The sequence below is a fragment of the Neopsephotus bourkii genome, unplaced genomic scaffold, assembly GCF_033783945.1.
Source record: "Neopsephotus bourkii isolate Nb327-2 ecotype Australia unplaced genomic scaffold, CSIRO-AGI_Nbou_v1 NB_533, whole genome shotgun sequence".
Taxonomy (NCBI): Eukaryota; Metazoa; Chordata; class Aves; order Psittaciformes; family Psittacidae; genus Neopsephotus; species Neopsephotus bourkii.
Genome location: NW_026901034.1, coordinates 1,616,077 through 1,637,822, shown reverse-complemented (window position 1 = coordinate 1,637,822; position 21,746 = coordinate 1,616,077). Strand labels below are relative to the sequence as shown.

General features: G+C 55.3%; 2 protein-coding genes across 2 annotated transcripts in view; both read right to left on the bottom strand.

Moving 5' to 3' along the window:
* The window catches only part of MCRIP2 (MAPK regulated corepressor interacting protein 2), a 148,967-nt gene that overhangs the window by 102,072 nt on the left and 25,149 nt on the right, over positions 1 to 21,746 (bottom strand). The gene's annotated exons all lie outside the window — the stretch shown is intronic.
* PRR35 (proline rich 35) lies at positions 1,335 to 6,993 on the bottom strand. Its single transcript, XM_061350744.1, has 2 exons — positions 5,117 to 6,993; positions 1,335 to 4,121 (listed from the first exon to the last, which is right to left on the bottom strand). Exons 1-2 carry the CDS (start codon positions 6,730 to 6,732, stop codon positions 3,194 to 3,196), a joined length of 2,544 nt encoding a protein of 847 aa, XP_061206728.1. The 5' UTR covers positions 6,733 to 6,993; the 3' UTR covers positions 1,335 to 3,193.

Below are 21,746 nucleotides of genomic sequence, written 5' to 3'. Positions count from 1 at the left end.
AGGGCAGGTAATGGCTCGCTATCAGATGCCTTTAGGGTGACCAAATAGCCGTGTAATGGGCCCTGCACTGGAGTGGCCTGAGGGCCCTGGGGGTGCAGATTGCAGGCTGGATAAGCCACCCCGGTAGTTCAACTCCCATCCATTATTTAAATGCAAAGGTAAATGCTTCCATCTTTTCAACTGGAATGGTGCCACCAGCTCAGCCACCTCCTGAAGGTCCCATCCTGGTGGCCCACAGGCAGGAGTCACCTGGGCTGAGGATTGCCCTTGGCAGTCCATGTCAGGGCAGAGAGGAGGTGCCACCAGCACCCCAGGGACAGGGTGCACAGGCAGGTGGCAGGGTGGCATGGGGGATGTGGGACTTGACCTCACACCCTCCTCTCTGCTCTTCCCTCCACCAGGACCCAGGTGCTGCAGGCTCATGGGGTTGGATGCTTCTTGCTAAAGGAAAAGGTTGGGTGTGTATGCAGGGATTCTGCAGGAGGAATTCAGACACTCTTGGCTTTATGGGACTGCTCCAGTACCCACCAGAGCAGGTAGAGCTCCCTGGATAGCAGAAAAGAGCAGACAGCAGCAACTCCACACGGAGGTTTTTCTCTTTAATGGTTTGGTTTTTGTTTTGTACATTCGTAAAACTGTGAACAATAAATACTGAGTGATCAGCCCCCACCTTCCACTCACCCCCCAGCTCCCAGGAGTGATGTGGAGAGGGATGCGGGATGCTGGTGCTGGCTCCACTCATGGGAGAGGTGCCCAGCTCTCAGCCATGGGCACCACAGAACAGGGCAGCATCCCAGCATCCCAGCTCAGGGTGGCAGGATGGAGTCAAGGGCTGGGGAGGGAGAGGTGGCTCATGTGCAGGCAAGATTTCAGCTTAAGAGGGGTGAAAGGCAGCACTGCCTGGTGGTTTGGGCACTGCTGAAGCCCAGGGCTGCTGGTGAGATTTCAGCTACCCCTCTGGTGCCTTGGACCTTTGAGGTTCCCACGTTCAGATGGGGATCTGCTAAGAAAAACAGTGTGACGTTTGGGGCTTTGATAATATGGGGTTCCTGGATGCGTGAGGGACCTACACATCTGGTTGTTCCTCAGAGGAGGTAAAGGCTGGGTGGACAAGAAAGGATGTCATGGGAAAATGGGGCTCCAGCTTCTTTGCTGTGCCTGTGGGTGCTTTTTTGTGTGCTGGATGATCGTCCTGGCATGAAAGATGCACAAAGAAGGTGGTGGGGGGAGAGTAGGGAGCCCTGAGATACAGGAACAGGGATGTGCTGGCATGGGGGACAGCAGCTGTGTGAGCAAGTGAGCTGCAGAGGGTTGGGTGACAGGGAAATAGGGCACAGGGTGACGGGGGGCAGAGGGTGGCAGAAGAGGCTGAAGAGACTGGCAGGCTGTTGGGAGTGGGTGATGTGAGCAAGGTGCTTGGTGTGGAGGGGGCTGCTCTGCTGATGGTCTCACACCATCCAAAGATGACAGCATTGTTCAAACCCAGAAAGAAAGGCCCAGCACCATCTCCCTGTGTGCCCTAAGCCAAGTCCTTGAGTGAGAAATAAACCCTTCTGATGAGGTGGAAGCTTTGTCCAGAGAGCAATCACATGAGAAGAGCCAGCTCTTCTGTGCCTGGGTCCATCAAAGTACTTGTGGGTCCTAAGTCTGGCATGTGGGTTTACCTTCTTAGGCATCCAAAGTAGGATTCTCCACTTTATGTCCAGAGAAAATCCAATGTCTAAAGCTCCCTCGCTGTGCTGTGTAGGTCCCTTATTTGTGGCTTTGCTCGCTGTCCTCTTTGTCATGCCCTCCTGTCTCCATCCTGGCTCTTCTCATTGCCACCAGGTCAAGTCAGTGAAGGCCTTTGGTGCTAACAGGAGACCCCACCACCTCCTGAACAGGAGAGTGGATGGGAGAAGAGAGGTTGCCCAGCTTTTCCAAGCTGAGCCAAGCACATTATACCTGCCACAGTGGGAGGGAGCCCAAGAAATGCTGGCCCAAGTATGGGGACATCCTGAGCCAGAGCAGATGCTGCTCAGCAGGGTGGCAGGGGACAGGAGGTGTCACTGCCCTGCGGTGGGTACCAGTTTGCCTGTTAGGGGCAAGAGCCCGCAGTGAGCATAGGGAGAAGGTGGCCTTTTGGGACAGCAATGGGTCCTACAAGGAGCAGGCATCTGCCCCGGGTGGTTGCTCTCCAGTGCTCTGGCTGAGGGGTGGCCACTCAGCATTGGTCCAGCTTTGTCCCTTCACAGCTGACTTTAGGGTCTTTGTCCCTTGAGCTGTGAGGTTCATGGCAGTATCATCTTACCCATTTTGCTGTCCCATGTGTCATCATTTGGGGATTAGGATTAGTGGGCAAGAGCTCATGTGAGCTCTGCAGGACTGGGGCCTTTGTAAGGAGCATGCATCACATCTGCATGGGAAAGGCCATTCGTGCAGAAGCAGAGAAGGTCCCTTCTATGGAAAGGCAAAAGAAGAAGCCAGACACTGGGGGACTGATGGACAGGAAAAGTCCCTACAACCCAGCGGCCCCTGACATGTGACAGGAGAGCTCAGCCCCAGGTGTGGAGCTGTGGCAAAGTGGCTTCTGTGTCATCTTGTCATTGTGGCTGGGAGGATGTTCATGTCTCCACAGTGTGAGAAGTACATGGCCTCTGGGTCAGTCCGGCTGCACGTCCGATTCCCTGCTGTGACCCTCAAGCCACTAAGGGGTGAAGCCATTGTGTCTTTGCTCTGTACAAGGTGACAGCCACAGTCTGCTGCAGCGCAACCATGGCTGGATTGAGGCTTGGCTTTCCATATACCCTGTCTGGTATCTACCCATGGCAGGTGGGCTGCAGAACTCCCTGAGTGTCTCTGATGAGAGGGCTGGATGACCCTTCTGCTGGAAGCTTGGTGCTTTCAGCGCCTTTCTTATTTTGCCTGCCAGTGACTTCCCTTCCCAAGGGAGCTCCAGGACCAGGGAGCTGAGGCTGTGGAGCATGCAGAGCCCAGCAGCACCGTCCTTGACAGTGGGGTAGGACAGGGACTGGCTTTTTACACCTTGTGGGGTCAGCTTGGGGAGCTGGCTGGGACCCCATGTAACGTGTCCCCAGCCAGGCAGTGGTTAAGCTTTTATCCATGGGGGAGAGGGAGAGTGGAGAGGTGGGAGACTGGGAAGGTAAAGCATGAGGTGGTCAGTGAGATTCAGGAGCTTTTGAGAGAGGTGGACTTAGGGGTCAGCATGCAGAGGGCTGTGGACACAGCCTGTGTCTGTCTCGCTGGGAAGGCTGCAGGACAGGGAGCACTGCATGGCCCGGCAACCCAGCGGCATGTCCTCAGTGGGGACTGGGAGCTGAGGGCCCTGGCTGGTGCTGGACCTGCCATCGGAGCACAGCAGGACACTGGAGTCAGCCTCGCACTTGGTGGTACGGCTGTAGTAGGGCTCCATCACGCTCCGGAGCTCCAGGGGCATGGTGAGGGGCAGGACCTCAGCTTTGATGACAGCACCCAGGTGTGCTTCCGAGGAGGGTGCCCGCAGGCTCTCGGAGCGGCTCATCTTGATCAGCAGGTCGATGGTTTTGTTCTCAGCCTCGAGGAGGCACTTTGGCAGCTCCCCCCCATCTCCAGCCTCCCCGGGGGCTGTACATTTGAGGGCCCCTTGGTCTTTAATGTGGAGCTTCTCACTTCCCAAGCTCATGTTGCAGGGCTCCTTCTTGGCCTGCTGGACCTTCTCCAGGCCTTCTGAAGATCTCTTCACCGAGAGGTCCAGAGGTCCCTCATGGGGTTTGGTGGCTTTCTCCAGTGCCTGGTGGATGTGGTAGAGCTCCCTTCGGATTTTGACCAGCTGGTCCCTCAGCTCCTTTTGCCCAGGGGTGTCCTCCTTCGCCAGATCAGAGAGTTTCTTCTCCACCTCTTGATACTCCTCTAAGGTTTTGGACAGCTCCCCTATAAGCACGTTTGTGGCCTCAGAGTCTGTCATGGTGGCAGAAGTCTCTTGTGGTCGGCTCTGCTTGCAGGAGCCATGGTCCAGGCCATCACTCACAGAGGGAAGAACTTCAGTGTTGGCTCTCTCTAATTCCTCAGGTTGGCCTGCAAAGACCTCCATGTGCCAGTGGTTCAGGGCTTTGGGGATGTGGCCAGGGTTGTCCCTTGAAACACTGCAGAGAGGAAATGGATACAGTCAGTAGGGAAAGAGACAGGAAAATCCTTGGGCCTATGTGCAGGCCAGCATCATCGGGTTCAGCCAGGGCTCCAACACTGCCTGCTGAGGCCCTTCCAGGAAGGGCTTTGGTCTGAGCGTGCGGAGCCCTGACTGGACTTGCTCCTGGCATTGTTCTCCCAGGAACTTCCCATAGACTCTGACACAGGCTATTTCATGACACCCACCAACAAAGGGAGAGACCAGCCTGGGGCATGTTGTTGATGTGACCCCAGCTCAGCTGGCCAGTCCTGGGTTCTCCGTCTTCTTGGGCCACTGGAGAACAGTAATGGAAAGGACCACCCTACAGTCCTGAAAGCCCAGTTGGAGAGGATGTCTCCAGCCAGCCTGAGAGCAAGGAAGAAGCAGGTGGAGATAAAAAAAACATTGAGAGCTTCTCCTAAGAAAGCTCTTCCAGGTGCCAGGAGCCAACCCAAAAGGTTTTACAGTGACATTTTCTTGGAGCTACATCTGGAGGTGCACAACCAAGACAGGAACTGAAACTGTTCAAAGGAGCTGTGCATATTTCTAGCCCCAGGTAAAAGGAGATGTCTGGAAATGTGACCCTCCCTCTGGGCTTTGGAACCAGAAGGCAAATCAAAGGAATGCAAAAGCCTGTGTTTAAAAATTGTTCCAGCAATCCTGGGATAGCTGGAAACCCAAGAGGAGGCTCCCTGGTGCCTGGAGAGCACAGGTCCACACCACACTGACACCACACCACCACTGGCTTCATATGAAACAGGGGACAGTGAAGGACAGCAAGTGGTGCCATCACCCAGATCCTTTGATCCTGAAGGGCAGAAAGCTCTGCTCCAGTGTGGTATGGACCCACCAGCCTGGAGTGTGCTCTGCCCTTGGAGACTCCTCTCATGGTTTAGAGCCAAGTGGGGCAATCAGTAATATGATAGGGTATGAAGATGTGAGGAGGAGTCAGAGAGATCACAGGCACCTTACCTGCTCTGGTAGCCGAGTTTTCCAGGCATCAGCCTTTCGGGTCCTATCAAATCCAGCCCACTGGCAGAGAACTTCCTCTTCAGGGAGTTGCCCGGAGATGGGGTGTTCTCCAGACAGGTCACCACTGGTAGCTCTGTCTTCCGGACACTGCTGGGGGCAAAAGCACCATCCTTTATTCCCACCATGTTTTGGTAGATGTCAGCAGATGGCTTTTTGTGTAGGCTGCTGAGGCCCAGTGCAGGGTTGCTCTCCTTCTCCTGGCAAAACCATTTCTCCTCTTCCTCCTGCCCCAGCATGGCAGTGTGGCTGAGCTCGGAGGCCGGGTCCTCTCTGACATCTTTGGACCAAGGAAAACCCGTCTTCAGAACTGGGACCTTCAGCAGCCCTGGTTTGGTTGGCTCACTGGGAGGTTTGGCTTGGGGCGGTGTGGGCATGACAGAGCCCATCAGCTGCTGGGCTTCTGGCTTGCTGGAGGGCATCTTGCTTTCAGTGGAGCCAAAGGTGTGCTCGAAGAGCAAGGGGTAGTAGAAGCGTGGCAGGAAGGCTGAGCGCTCAGGGCTCTGCAGAGGCTGGAATTGGGAAGCATGTGGGTGCATCAGCTGCGCCGTGGAGGCCAGAAAGGGCAGCTGAGCCAAGTGTTGGTGTGTTGTAGTACTGTTGGCCATGGTGGGGCTCAGGTAGGAGAACAGGCTGGGGTTTAATGGGTAGTTAATACCCAGCAGTGACAGGTTGAGGCCCTGTGGTTCATGGTAGTCGCTGTATGCCGGAGGGGGATAGCATGGGATGATGTTGCTGTCAGTACAAGGTGAGGAGACCTCAGGTGTGTTCCTCCTTTGCCCATTTGCCACCAGTTTCCACTGCTCCATGAGGATCCCGCTGCTGGTCAGGCATTTCTTCGGCACTTTGCAATGCTTTGGCTTAGTATCTAGGTCTGGGGAGGCCATTTCCCTGCTTTTCATGACGTGGTTCTTGAGGGAGAAGACATCTGTGATGATGAAGTCAGGCTCTACCTCCTTGCAAGGCTTGTCCCTCTTGTTCTTGAAACCCAAGACCAAAGTATTCACTTCTGGTTCAGTTGGGTCACCTTGGCAACCTGCCTCCACTGTTTTCTCCTTCTTCTCCCCTGCATTCATCTCCCTCAAGAGGCCAGCAACATCATCCTCCTCCTCTTGGAACTGGCCACCTTCTTCACCAGCCCCCTCACCACCAGGCAGGATGTCCACCCCTGATACTGGCTTGTCCTCGTGGCTGTCCCTGTTGCTCTGCTTGGTCCTCGCCGATCCTCCTGACGTAGCTGAGGAATCGCAGGTCTCCTGCTCGTCCCCACACAGGCGGGAGGTCTCTGCTGCGTGCAGCAGCCGCAGCTCTGGGTGCAGCAGGTTGCCCTTCTTGTAGGGCCAGTCAGACTCGATGAGGAGGGAAAGGGAGTTCTTGCACAGGCTGTACTTCATGTGGTTGTAGAGGTGGGACTTCTCCATGCAGGTGAAGGGGCACTGGAAGCATTTGTAGTTGTATGGCTTACCCCATGGCCTCGGGATATAGTGAGGCTTTTTCGGCTTCCTCTCCTTGTGCTTGTAGACCGAGGTCAACTTGCAGCCCACATCGTCCTTAGACATGGCGGTGGGTGCCTGGAGATGGCTCCTGGTGGGAACAGAGGGGCACGGTGTCTCAATCTTCCCACACCTCTCTGGGAACCACTGCGTACTCTGGAAGAAGGACAGTGTGGAGCTGTGAGCTGTGCCTGGAGCTTTGTGGGCACCTCCTGGCTCCAGGAAGTGGAGCTGCTGGCACCTTGTTCTGGAGCTCCTGTGGCTGGGATTTAAACCCAGGCCAGTGATGGAACTTTTGCCCAAACCCCATTGCTGGGCTCATTATTAACCCTCTTCTGTCAAATCACCCCAAGGGAAAGGAAAACAAACACTATTAAAGGCATTGAAGCTAAACCTCCTCGAGGTGACACAAAAGCACTCAGGGACTTTCTCCAGCCCAGAGACCATTTCCCTGCTGAGGACAGGGAATGACAGAAGAAACCCATCAGCAGCCCTGGACACTGAGCTGGACACTGACCTATGCAGCTTTGGCATCCCCTGGGGTGTCTCAGTGCCGGAGCCAACAAAGATGTTCCAAAGCTCAGAATGCTCCAAAAGTAGCGCAGAGCTGGGCTCACTGAGGATACCTGAAACCCTCAGTGTGCAGCCGTAGTGCAAAAAGAACAGTCAAATGAACACACTGAATGGGGAGAGGCTGCCAGCTGACTGACTGACTTTAACCTGGTATTGATGCTAGAAGGGCAGTCCTACCTCCCTGGCAGCATAGGGCTGGCCCTGTCCTGTGGCAGGACAGGCATAATCCAGCCTGGGAATCCATTCTGGGATAAAACACCCCTCCCAATTCCAGGTTCCCAATTCCAATTTCAGTCTTCCCCAGGGATGGAATGTCTGGAGTACATCCAGACATCTGACAATGTTGATCCTTGTGGGTTGTGCTGGTCTTGCAGCCTGTCCCTGCTGGAACAGGCAGGGAAACACAGCACCCCAGCTCCTTGCCTCCCAGAGGACCCAGATCTCCATAGGATCCACACTTTTGGAACTGGGCTTCTTCACAGATGGCCAAGCACATCTCCTGGAGCCACAGAGCACCAACATGGATGCATATGCCTGCGTCACCCCTCCAGACACTTCTCTGCCCTGGAGGAACCTGCCAGCTTCTTCCCCATTAGAACAAAACCTGCATTCCTCCTGGGGAAGGCAGCAGATTTGAGGGCTCATTCTGTGTGGTGGGGCTCATTTCTTGCAGACAAAATAATTCCCCCATGTGGCAGTTCCCAGGGCAGAGCTCTACCACAGGAGACCCCATAGACAGGCTGGTGTGGGGATGCACAGCCCAGGAAAGGGGAAGGAGTAGCAGCATCTCAATCTCCAGCTGGAGCCATTCAGCCTCCCAGCTTCTGGGGAGAAGGAGACAAAACTGTGTGGGATGGGAAAGGCACACAATGGGGCACGCTGCAGCTTTGGGCACCAGGACCAGAAGCTGCCCAGAGATCAGTCCAGGCAGTGGCTCAAGGACCTGACAATGGTCATTGCTCCTTGCCAGAATGAAGTGTGCTCAGCCCAGCCATAGCCTGCATCCTGCTGCATGTAATCTGGGAGGCACATGCAGCTCCCAGCAGGGACAGGCACAGCAGGGCTGAAAAGCTGGGATCAGAGAGGGATGGGCAGGGAAGGGACTATTGCCATGCAGCCCTGTGATGCTCTCCACCTCCCAAGGCTGGGTGCATGCCTGCTGCAGGCACCTGCTTGCCATGATCCCATGTCCTTGGGGCTGGCTGATCACCCCACAGCCCCAGATTTCCTCCCGAGCATCCCATTCTCAGTACACGTCTGCTCTGGCCACAGCCTGGAATGCCATGTACCCTGAAGGAGCGATAGTCATGGAGACAGTCCCACCAGCCCCATGCCCAGGAGGTGGCTGTGCTGGGCTGGAGGATGGTCCATGCTCTGCTACCCACCCTCCTCACCACCAGCACCAAGAGTATCACCTTCCTCTGGGAGCGTGGTGAAAGTGTTTGCACAGTGGGCGAGGGAACTACCTACACAGGACCTTTTCCACTTTCTTCCTGAGGTCTTGTTTGTCATCAAACAGCAGAGGCCTTCTCCTGCCTGTGACAGGGCCAAGGAACAAGCTGTGCTGTGGCTTCCCAGGTGCAGCGCAGGAGCCTGCAGGGCAGGCTGAGCTGCAGGCAGTGTTTGGAGACAGCCCACTGCACGCCCACATGTCACTTGAACTGGAATCTGACCCTGCTGCTAAGCTCTGGTCTTGCAGAAAATAGGCAAAAATGTCCCCTTGTAATGAACCCGTGTCCCCCAGGATGCTGCAGGAGCTCCAGGGGTGCAGATCTGACCTGCACCAGCCAGGGCTAATCTCTCCCTTGGCTCGGGGCCTCCTTCCTGCAGGTTCTCCCAGTGAGTGACAGCCTGCCTGGACGGACACGCTTGTCCTTGACTTCTGTGTGCGTCAGGCCTCTGAGCCGGGAGCGCTCTGCACACACGCTGCGGCGCTCAGGACAGCAGAAAGGATGCAGTGGGATGGAAGCGAGCATCGCTCCCTGGCTCCAGCCACCAAGCCTGTGGTGCCCCGAGCATCCTGCCCCATGCCCTGATCCCTTGCCCCTTCTCCCCCCCTGCTAAAGGACAAGAAACAAAGACTGGCTGAGCCAGGAGTTGGGTGCCTCGGCTCCGCTGTCATGCATGGCGCCTGTTTGCAGGTCAGTTGAACAAACATCATTTGCTGCTTATATGCCAGAGGCAGATTAAATCTTTGCTGGGAGACTGGAACTGGTTGTTCCATTCCTGCACACCTGATCCTCCTCCTCCAGCGCTTCTGCAAAAGGTGTTTGTTCCCCTCCTGTGCCCCGTGGTGCCACTGAGACGTCCCACATGGGGACAGGAAGTTTGTCTGCTTCACGGAATCACAGAATCAACCAGGTTGGAAAAGAACTTTAAGATCATCAAGTCCAACCATTCCCCAGCACTGCCAAGGCCATCACTAAACCATGTCACTGAGGGCCTCGTGTACATGGTTTGTGAACACTTCCAGGGACAGACAATCCACCACTGCCCTGGGCAGCCTGCTCCAATGCCTGAGCACCCTTTGGGAAAGAAACTGCTCCTAATATCCAGTGAAAGCCTCCCGTGGCGCAGCTTGAGACCGTTTCCTCTTGTCCTGTCACTTGTTCTTTGAGAGAAGAGACTGACCCCACCTCTCTAACTCTGTGAAAAGGAGCAGAAAGGGAGGAAAATAGGAAAAAACAAAGAAAAGGAAAGGGAGCAAGTGGGAAGCGTGAGCCAGGCAAGATGTGCCGGAGCGGAGGCATCCCTGGAGCTGGGAGCCAGGCGCAGTGGCTCCTGGTTGCTGAGCAGTTCCCGCACCAGCAGATCTTTGTGGTCTGCTGAGTCTCTCTCTGCCATAACACATTATTTCCAGTGGGCTGTCAGCCGCGGCGGCGGGGCCGTGCCTGCGGGCAGCGTGCGCCGGGGACACAGCACCTGTGCCTGGGAATTGCAGCATCCCTGCTCTCCAACCCGGGAATGCCGTGGGGAGCAGGCATGGTCAGATGGAGGGAGCAGACAAGGGGAGAAGAAAGAGAGGGAGAGACAAAGGGAAGGAAGAAAGGAGAGATGCCCAGGAAAGAGAACTTACTCCCCAGTGCTTCACTACTTAAATCCCAGCCCCAGCCTGAGCTCCAGTTACAGGGATGTAGGGAAGTGCACACAACCATTGAGGCAAATGAACTTCAATGCATCAAATGTCCATTCATGCCTCTAATAACAATCAAAAACAGATTCCCAGGATGTGCAGCAAGCATCTACAGTTTTAGAATCACAGAATCCCAGACTGGTTTGGGTTGGAAAGGACCTTACAGCTCATCCAGTTCCAACCCCCTGCCATGGGCAGGGACACCTTCCACAGGCAGGGACACCTTCCACCAGACCAGGTTGCTCCAAGCCCCATCCAACCTGGCCTTGAACACTGCCAGGGATAGGGCAGCGACAGCTTCTCTGGGCACCCTGTGCCAGCGCCTCAGCACCCTCACAGGGAAGAGCTTCTGCCTAAGAGCTCATCTCAGTCTCCCCTCTGTCAGGTTAAAGCCATTCCCCCTTGGCCTGTCCCTACAGGCCCTTGCCCAAAGCCCCTCTCCACCTTTCTTGTAGCCCCTTTAGGCACTGGAGCTGCTCTAATGTGTTCCCAGAGCCTTCTCTTCTCCAGGCTGAACAATCTAGCTCATGTCTCTAATAACAGTCAAAAGCAGACTCCCAGGATGTACGGCAAGCATCTACAGTGCTGCTCTAGTTTTCCTAACCTCATATCCATCACAGCACATCCCTACAGCAGGATGGCTGTCGCTATATGCAGCATGTGTCAGTTGAAGCTGTGGAGATGCTCAGCCCCCAAAGCATCCTCTCAGCACACCACAGAGCTTCACCCTCCATCTTCCTGAGCTTGTTGGTCCCCAGTCTTTGGCTAGAGGAAGCAGCAGCCACAGTCCGTGTCCACCCTTCAGCCACATGCATCACCATCACACCCCTGGTTCACCCTCTCCTTTCCAGGCTGGAGCTGGACATAGGGCCAAACCCTTCCAGACCTCTTCCCCTTCCCTGAGCCTCTTCCTGGTCTGCAGCAGCCATTTGCAGGAAGGGGCTTGGTCTGATGGGTTCCTTTGTCAACGCCCAACCCACCCTGCAGCCCTCTGCACCGGTAGATAGGCATGCCAGCACCCACCTTTCAGGGGAGGAGAGACAAAAACACTCTGAAGTGCAGCAGTCTGGTTCAAAGTCAGGTCTCCTGCAGCATGTGTGTCCATCAGAGCAGCTCTGCTACTGTGAACCTGCCCTCGTCTGCTTTTGCAGACCCCCAAGAGCTTTTCAGGCTGCAGCAAAGACCCCATCTCTCAAAATGATTTCCTTCCTTTGCTGCTGTCCTCTGAGTCCTCCAGTGCTGCCTGTAGGCTGCCAGGAAGCTGCAACGCTCCCGTGGAAATTGGCTGCCCTCAGCCTTTCCCAGATGGCTGTAGGACATAGCATGGAGGAAGGGGCTCAAGAAAGGTGCTGAAGTTCTTCACTCAGTGGTGCTGGGATGAACCTCCTGCATCATACCTCAGCATAGAGGGCTCCTGTGGTCTCTTATGAACTGGTCCTACCCCCCATGGGTGGGAATTCATTTGCAGTCCCCAGCACCATCTGCAGGGGCAACTCTTCTGCACCTATGTCGATCCAGCTACTTCCTTCTGGGCTGTCAAGGTTGCTTTGGGGCTCAGTATTACACCAGGCAATGTGGTCCTGGCATTGCCATGGCAGGGAGCGCGCTGCCCCCATCACTCCACTGGCCAGGATGGTCCAGTGGGCAGCAGGAGGAAGATACCTTTTCCATGGGATGTCACACAAAGTCATCCCTTTCCTGCCATTACCCGGACTTTTCCATTCTGGTGCTTTCCCTGGTATTTATCCCTGCTGGAATAGGCAGAGAGGCATTGCAGGGAGTCGCTGATCAATGCAAACCACTTTCCCACTTTACATGCTTTGCCGCAGGGGCTGCTCGGCTATTAGCAGCTATCGGGTCCCTTTTTGATTTCATAGCCTGGGGTGCTGTGATTTGAGCTTTTAAGCGTTTATCGGTGTCTGGGATGAGGGCAATTGGCCACAGCAAAGCAGCAGGCACTGGGCAAGGGGAGGAGGGCCTAGATCCCAGGTGTGGGAGCTATCCTGAGCCTCACCCAACACCACAGTACTGAACTGCTCTTGTAAAGTGACTGTGTGAGGCCACCCAGATCCCTCTGCCTCAGGGGCTTTGAAGCTGTTCCCACCTTGATACATGCCTTCCTCTGGTTCAGCCAACAGTTGCACCAACATCTCTACTCTTCCGAGCCACATAATGTCTCCAGCAAGGCCTGGAGCTTTCTCTGCCCCACACTGCCAATCCTTCCACCTCTGCCCACCCAGCACTCATAGCTCAGAATGACTCATCTGCTTGGGGGGCTCTTCATCACCAGCTGAATGTCTGCATGTGTGGGGTCACTAAACCATGTGCTTCACATCCCTGGGCAAGCCAAAGTTAGAGTCATGGTCTACAAATCTGACAGCATTTGGATTCCCATCCTTAAGTTTTTCAGCATTTGGAATGATCTGGAGTTTCAGGTTGGGAAAGTTTGCATTTCCTCCATGGAGAGCTTTTGATGAGGGCCACCTGCAGACCCAAAGCCACTCTGTAGCTCTTTCTAAACACCAGCCCAGATGTGAGGTGGCTCCATCTTCATGAGTACTGCTGCCTTTTGAGGTGTAGGCTGCCTGGGATCCCTGCCCAGCCTTGGAGTGCCCTTCAGACCAGTTGAACTCACTCCTGCTGTCTGCCAGACCCAGTTCACAAATACAAGTCCTCCCTAATTTTGGGTCAAAATCTTCACCCTTTTGTACACTTGTTCAAGAGCTGTTTCTATGTCTCTGACCTCTTCTGAGCTCCTCTGCCTCCAGCCTCCACCCCCGGAAAGCAGCTCTCCATCCCTGAATCGCAGCTAGCCTAAAGACCCCCTGGGGCAACCCTATGAGAAGCGGGCACGGAAGCAAGCGTTCAACCAAGTGACAATGGGTTGGAGTCATTGTCTTCTGCCTGTGACACACACAGCACAATTCACAGGTCCTTGAGAGATGAGATCAGGCCGCCACAGCCTCCAGGCTACTCTCCAGAGACACCAGGGTCTTCCACTGCAGAAGACTTTCCTCCCACAGCCTTTCCTGCTGCAAGCCCTTCAGGGCAGAGGCAGGTCCTGGTGAGGAGATGTAAGACTGTCTCTCCACATTATATCAACCACCCACACAAGCTTGTGCCTAGGTTCCACTACAGGAGTTTCCTATGTCTTCCTCCACCTCCTTTTCTACCTGCTAATGGAGCCCCAGGAGACCAGAGGCTCACAGCCTTGGAGTCAGTGGCTCAAAGGCAGTCAGACCTCTAAATCTGTGAGGACAACATCAGTGTCCAAATGAAACATGCTTCTGGATAGAGGGGAAAGTGGCTGTGTGCAAGGCAGGAGGGTCAGCAGCATGGCTGCATGGCACCCAAAGGGACGCAGAGGCGATGGTGTCCAAGGCTGCCATGGTGAGCAGGGGAAAGGAAGGAACTTCTGGACACAGCTGGGGGTGGGGCTTAAGACGTGCATGCAGGTGGAATAGGAAGGCATGGCAGCTCTCCTACATGATAAAGTCTGTGTCATGCCTGTGATGTGCAGGGTTCCTGGAGGTCCAAACTGTCATCTTTCCTGTTCCAGGGGCTGAAAGGTGCTTGGTGTAGTCATCTTCATGCTGGATATGATATACTGCACATGAAAAATTTCCATAACCTCTTCCAGCTTCCTTGACCTCTGAAGTTTCTTCCCTCCCTTCAGAGGTTTCTCCTGCTCTTGCTGGTCTGACAGCCCGGGTTGGCATCCCACTGTTTGTGGCCAGCTGCCCTGGGAGATCCAGGGATGGGAGATCTTGGGACTTTGGGATCCCAGAGAAGCTGTGGCTGCCCCATCCCTGGCAGTGTTCAAGGCCAGGTTGGACGGGGCTTGCAGCAGCCTGGTCTAGTGGAAGGTGTCCCTGGTCTAGTGGAAAGTGTCCCTGCCCATGGCAGGGGGCTGGAACTGGATGAGCTTTAAGATCCCTTTCAACCCAAACCAGTCTGGGATTCTATGATCCCCTGTCAGCCTTCCATCTGGCAGACCTCTGGGGATGGTGGCACATCTCCTTTCCTCCTGGTTACCCAGCCCTGTCACCTCTTATGCATTTGGTCACCCCTCATCCCACCAGAAGGCTCCAAGACCTTCCCAAACCACTGCAGTCAAGTTCCTCAGTACCAATACTTTAAAACGTTCTCCTTTTCACTTTCCATTTATCCTTGGACACTTCACACTCCTTAAATGCACTCTCTGTCCATGTCTTCATGTCCCCATTCAACCCTTCCTGCTTTCTTCAGGGTCTTTCCCATCCTCTCCCCTCTTGCTCCAGCTCCTGGCTGACCACATTCTGTCTCTGCTCATGTGATGTATGTGGCTCCTTCCTGCAAGCCTAATTTTTATCCCGTCAGCCCCAGACATGTCCTGCTGCATGGGGTGACTCCATCTCAAATGCAGGACTTTGCACTTCCCATTGCTGAGCTCCTGCAGGTCACTGTCAGCCCATTTCTCCTGCCAGGTGCTGCATGACCCATCAAGCCTGGAAGTCCAGCCACTTTTTGACCCACCTTGTCCTTATTTACCCAATTTGGCCATGAGGATACTGTAGAAAATCTTGTCAAGAGCCCTGCTAAGGTCATGTAAACAACATCACTTTCCTCCTCCCTTACCCAGGCAGAAAGTCAGTCATCTCCACACAGAAGGCAGTCACGCTGCTCTGGCACGATTTGCCCCTGGTAAATTCACCCTGGCACCTTCTCATCATCCACAAGGCTGCAAAGGATTGCAAGGACTTGCTTCACAGCCTTCCAGAGACTGCGATGAACCTGGCCCACCCTGAGTGCTCCCTGATGAGTCTGAGCTGCTTGTGCCACAGGGCACCTCAAGACAGCGGCCGTCCCGTTCCTGCAGGGACCTCTGTGCATCCCAATAGAGCATGGGGTGAAGCAAGGAGGACAGGGGTGGGCAGGGGTGGGCAGAGAAGGGGACTGAGGGTTATAGGAGACACACAGAGCACACCCCTCCCTCTTCTTGGCTGGGATCCTGGCTCTCCCAGGGCAATCACTGAAATATCCCCCTCCCCTAAGCTAAAGAATAAGTCTCTCTTTAGCCAAAACATGGCTGAGATAGAGCGGGATTTCAACCACCCCTGCAAAAGCAGGCTGTTGCAGTGCTGTGGCCACACCCGGGAGGACACAGGCTCATCCCTGCTCTCACCTGCCAGCTCCAGGCACTGGCTCCAGCCAGAGATTTTAGGATGCAGCCGTGAGGGAGATGTTTAAATCATGACAAACACTGGCCACCAAGGAACTGCAAATGATGGGGTATATTTAAGGTGCAAGACAATAAACTAAACTGGGGGTGAGGTCGATGCACTAATCTAGCACTGGTGCCATTTGGTGATCACATCCAGGAAATCCATCCCCTTGTGAAATGCATTCCAAAACAATCCCAATTAGGAACCTCTTCCTTCCCATCCTTAGGTGAGCACAAGCAACTCCACTTGCTAAATAAAATCCTCAAGGGGAGATGGTTTGCTGCTGATTGGGAGAGCTTGGAAACAATAGGGGAACTGCAGAGCAGATGAGGTGGTTGGGATTGACTCCAGTGAAGGTGCAGGAGCTGAACCAGCCAGAACCCCTCTCACAGGAATGGGACCACCCTGGCTCTGGGCCAGCAGTCAGGGATAGAGACTCTGATTATTCCTGGGGGATAGATGAGGGATGCCCCATCCCTGGCAGTGTTCAAGACCAGGTTGGACGGGGCTTGGAGCAACCTGGTCTAGTGGAAGGTGTCCCTGCCCATGGCAGTGGGTTGGGACTGGATGGGCATTAAGGTCCTTTCCAACCCAAACCAGTTTGGGATTCTACAATAACATGCTCCCAGCAGAGGAGGGAAGCAGGAGGGACATAGCCCTGGGAGGAGTCTGGCCCACAGGGACCAGTGCTTTTCTTTGCATCCCCTTTGCAGGCAGATTTCCCCCCGAAAGATGTATTTAGTCTCAGGCAGGAACATTTGTGACGCTGCAGGCTCCCCTGCAGGCAGCAGACACTTCTCTGCCTTCCGCCTGGTGCTTGATGAGGGTGTTTGGTTGTTTTTTCTTAATGCAGATCAAGGTGGCTCCCAGAGTGATGCTGCCCACTGGTCTTGCTCCCTGTCTTGCCAGCTCCTTTACCACACAAAAAATGGGAGAGCATCTCAGCCCCTGGTCCCTCACCGTGGGCAGCGTTTGGGCTGCAGGATGGTGATGGGAGCTGAGGGATGCCATGGAGGCTGAGCAGAGCAGGGAGCACTTGGACACAAAATCACCCAGTGAGGTCTGTAGTAGCCAAGGAATGACCAGCGGGAGTAAGAACGGCCTGAGGCAAAGCCACTGGGACTTTAGGCAGGGATGCTATTAGCTGGTGGATAAAGCAGGAATGCAGCTCATTAATCTGCTGTGCCACAGGTCCTGCGAGTCCCTGGCTGCATGGCACTGCAGTTGGTGGCACCGGAATGTGCCAGGCCAGGGATGTCGGGAGCAGCCACTGTGGAAGTCCCCGGGATGCCTGTGCAGGAAGGGTGTGACTTTCTGGCTGCTCCCCTCTCAAACTGGGGTTCCCCCACTGCCTGCAGGTCCAGCAAGGCTCTGGAACACCAGGGGGGCTCCAGGAAAGGGTGAGAAGAGCCAAGGGGGTGGGGGTTGATGCACCCAGCACCTCCCATCCCAGATTTGACAGAGGGGAAGCAAATCCTCCCAGTGGAGGTGGGAAAGCAGGACAGAATGAGAGCCCGATGCAGGCAGCACACAACACAACCTCTCCCCATCTCTGTCCCGGGGTTGGCTAACACCACGTTGCATATCTGGGATTTTCTGACCCCATTTCCTTGCCTTTTTGTTTTTAAGAAGGCCCTGACTGCTGTGAGATACTCCTCATTACATGACCTCTTGATTTAATTACCCAAATAACTGTAAACACGCATTCTCTGGTGTGAGGAGGTGTATTCCTGGTTGGCACCATTTAAGCATTTCAGTAACTAATCCGCAACAGTTAATTCAGCTGCTCAGTTTATTTTTCACTTCCACTAAGAGGGGTTTAGAGGGGAAAAAAATTGTGGATAATATTGTCTTACTGCTAAATTTCCCCCTTCCCCTCCGTTTGTATTTCTTTTTCACAATGGCGAATACTTATGTTTCCATTGCTCTTCTTGACTATGATCTTAAGTTCCTTTCTGACCCTAATCATTCTATGATTCTTGTACCAACACAGAGAGGTAAATACATTAAAACTAACCCATGCCCTGCACCTGCCCAGGCTCCTGACACATCACTTCATTTTCCAGCAGAAAGAAAAGTCAGACCTCTCCAACCCACCACATGGTTGTGGGAAAAGCATCCAAAATCTGCCCCAAACTTCCTATTGTCAGAGACTCACGTGTGCAAATTCACAGTGCAGGCAATGGGACATGTCATTAGGAGAGCAACCCAAGCAGAAAGGCCCCATATGACCTCCCTGGTGCTGAGCGCCTTTAGTAAGCTTTGCAAAGAGCCTGGTGAGTTGGAGCAAGGAGCATCCCTTGGAAATGATCATGTCCCTGCACACGGTGATGTCTCACCCCATTCCCACAGTCTGCACGTCCCATGTTTGGGTACCAGCTCCTGCCCCCGTGGCTGCAGCATGGCATACCCAGGCACCATGGGGTGAATGGTGAGAGTGCAAAATCAATGGGAGAAGGCAGTTTTGAGCAGGTGGAATATTCCCACCTCCAGGTCCTTAGTGGGTTTCTATTCCCCCACCCAGACCTGCGGTGAGACCCCAGCTGCAGTCAGCAGCTTCCACCCGCTGCCCGCCCCATTCCAGCACCAAACCAGATCGAAATGTCAGGACTTACAGCTTGTCTCCCTTTCCCGTCCCAGCTGGATCCCTGCTCGGGGCCAGGAGGCTGCAGGGCGAGGGGTTTCCCCCGGGCTGGAACCCAAGCCCCACCGAGACTGGGGGCCGGTCACGTCTGAAGCCGCTCCTGAGCATTTACAGGGTTGTTTGCAGGAAACATCAAACTCGGGAACAGAAGAGCCAACCCAGGAGCCATCCCCCCTCCCTCGCCGTCCCTCCCCACCCTCTTGCTTGGTCTCATTTGTACCGATTTGCCCCGCAGGCTTCTCGCTGATTTGCCATGGCCCTGGCAGGGCTTCGACCGGGGAGGGGGAGCGGGAGCCAGACGGGAGCGGACGGGGGGAGCCAGCCATGGGGAGGATGGTGGGGAGAGGGACAGGCCAAGAGGAACCCGGCTTGCCAAAAGCAGTTCAGACCTAGAAAAAGCTTTAATGTGCACAGACGGAGCAGGCTGGGAGCGAAACCAGCTGGGCTGGAGGACAACGTGCTCGGCAAGAGGCTGGTTTGGGGCTGGGTGCGTGCGTGGCTCGGGGCTGGCTCCTTGTTCCAGCCCTCAGCCCCCCAGCAGGGAGGGGAAGGTTGGACGTGAAAACTCCGCTCCCAGCGTCAGCTTTTCCTCTGGATGGGTGGCGGGCAGGGCGCCAGCCTGGTTTTCTCCAGTATTAATAATTTACCTGCTCCAGCCCTTGCCCTGACAGCTCCTGCACCACATCTCCAGCACAAGATGCACCCTCTTTGCATGATGTAATGCGTCCCCTCAAGCTGGGACAGCTCCACCATCATCCCCACCCTGTGCTCATCGTGGAGCTTGTGCCCTGGGATCCCTGTGTGGGGCTGAGCACCATGGAGAGAGATAGAAGCCCCCCACCCCAGGGGTGATTCAGACCTTGGGTGCCTCCTTCTCCCGTTGCAGGTCCCTTTCTCCTGCAGCAGTGATCCCCAGGACACACAGTTTTGGTGTCTGGTACCCACCTAAGTGTTGGCTCTGTCTGGAGAGACCAGGGGCAGCTGTAGCCTGAGAAACCCCTTGCAAGATGCTGGATCCATTCCAGACATCCGTGTTGGGCTGACCTGCATGGCATGGTCAGACCTAAAATCAGAGCCTCCCCAACTGCCTGATGCCCTGGCCTGGCTCATCTCTTTGGGGCCAAGCAAGGGGACCTTGTGTCCCCCTCACTGTTGACATCTCCATGTCGTCTGGGTGAACCCTGTGTATGGTATTTCACAGTGTTCTGGGCACATCAGTGAAGTGCCCCATCCCCACTGTCACCCCTTTGAGTGACTCTGCACCACAGGGGGGTGCCCTGGCTTTGCCCTTGTCCCTGAGCTGTGTTGGGGACACATCCCTCCCTTTGTGGGCACTTTGCAGGCAGCCGGCCCCAATCTGCTGTGGCACAGGGCCACGTGTGCTGGCTGCCCATGCCATCTGCCAGGGGAAGGTGGCTGCTGTCCCCCACCCACCCACATAGCAGGGGACAGCGGGGAGAGAAGCATGGCTGCCTCTCTCCATTGAGGGTGCTGGCAGCCAGCAGGAGGAAAAGGAGGGGATGGATGCAGCTCCCACACTGATTAATCCTGGGGTCCCCTTTGGTGGGGTGCCAAGATGCACCACATTCCCCCTGGGGGGCTGCAGTGTCACACTCCCTGCTGCTCTGATGTTCCCTTGAGCAAAGGTGGCCCATAGCCGAGGAGCATCTTTGTATTGGAGGGGTGTCCCAAGGGCAGCAGCCCCAGGAGCCTGTTAGGAGATGGGGCTGGAGGTGGCTCTGACCTGTCATGCTGGTGGCAGCACCATCCCCTCTTCCCTCCCTGCTCAGCTCCAGAAGTGTCCTGAGAGCTCCCAGCCATGGCCAGAGCCCACCACGCGTCTGAAGCTGGAGCTGTACAACCACCGGAACCGGGCACCGGCAGGTTCATTCCAGGGTTCCCCACAGGCACTGCAGCTCTCGCTGCCCTGCTTGGTCAGGAAGCCTGCCCTGTGCCTTCCTGCAGGTAGCCAGAAAGTTCTGTTTGTCACTGGAAAGGTCACCATGTCCTCCTCTCCACTTCTATTCCTGGCCTGTGCCCTTTCACCATCGGAGCCAGGAAGCTGGACCCGGACACAGCATCTCGCTGCGGCTGCATGCCTGACCCTCGGTCCTGGCTGTGCGTGGGAATGCTGCAGGGAGATGCTGTCCAGCTGCCCATGCTGACCGAGATCCTTATGGACCAGGACAACTGCTGTGGGGCAATGAGAGCTCAGTGCTGTCACCTTCAGCCCCAGCACTGAGAAATAATGTGAATTTTGGGATGCAGGCAGTGTGCGCAGTGCTGCTGGAGTCTCCTCTGTGAGAGAGGATTCTGACCCCGGGTGTCGTGGGCACAGACATGCTCCCAAGGTGATGGGGATGAAGCAGCCCATGCCTGGTGTGGGGTGACAGGGGTGCAGTGGGGAGCATGGGAATGGGGGACCATGGGAAGAGCCAAGCCCTGCCCATAGGATCAGTCCTTCAGCACATACATGCAGGCAGGCACCTCCCGGGGCTCTCAGCATCCCTGCACAGCCTGGGCTGGCTCTGTTGATGGGAGGGAGAGTTACGGGAGCACAGGCAAAGCATGGGCTGTGGGATGCTCCTGGGTCTTACTGGTGCCCCTCATAAATGGGGAGCAAAAAGGGAATACCCCTCCCAGACAACAGAGATGGGAAAAGGGGATTCACCGTGAAAATTGCCCTTTGCTCAAACCCTGCAGTTTTGCTCCTAGTTCAAGGAAATACCAAACCTTCACCTGAGCTCTTCAGTCCTGGGGGGCCAGGCAGGACAAGCCCATGGATCCACTGGCTTCCTGGGATCACCCCAGACCCAGCTCCGCACACATGGATGGACTCAGAGCTGGACAAGGCACCCCAAAGCCCCTTTGCAGCCCGGGGAGGGCAGCTGTGGACCCCCACTGCTTCCGCTGCTCCCCACTGCACCCCAGCACCCAGCTCCAATCTCAGCCTCATCAGCTTGCCCACACTATGTTGTACAATCACACCCAGCCTTTCCCAGCTCTGGGCCAACCTGAAGAGCTGAAGAAGAGCCCCAGGGAGCTTTTTCGTGCCTATTTGTTCACAGAGCAAAGATATTCCCTACCTTGGATATATAGATCGGACCTTAAACTAAAGCAACCTCCAGGGACCAGTGAAACAGAAGTAGATTTGGGCTGTGGTTTGTTGTGTTTTGTGTGTTTTTTCTCTTTTTTCTTTTCCTGCATAGACAGCCTTTGCCCAGGAGGGGTTAGCATGAAAAATGCATGTGGGGATTGGGGGAATGGGGGTGGTAAGGAAGAAGCTATCGATCAAGTATCTCTGAAAGCCACACAGCTGTGCCAGCCCTGCTGCCTCTGCCAGCCCTTCCTGGAGCTCCCAGCAGTGGAATCGGTGCCTTCCCGAGGTTTGGTGTGCCCGGGAAACTGCCCTGCAATCCCGGAGAGGAGCCCACATCCCAGAGTGTGCTCCAGTGCCTCTGCAATCCCTGCCCTGTTTGCAGCTCCGTCCAGCCCCACTTTCAGCTCCCTCCTTGCGATGCGGCAT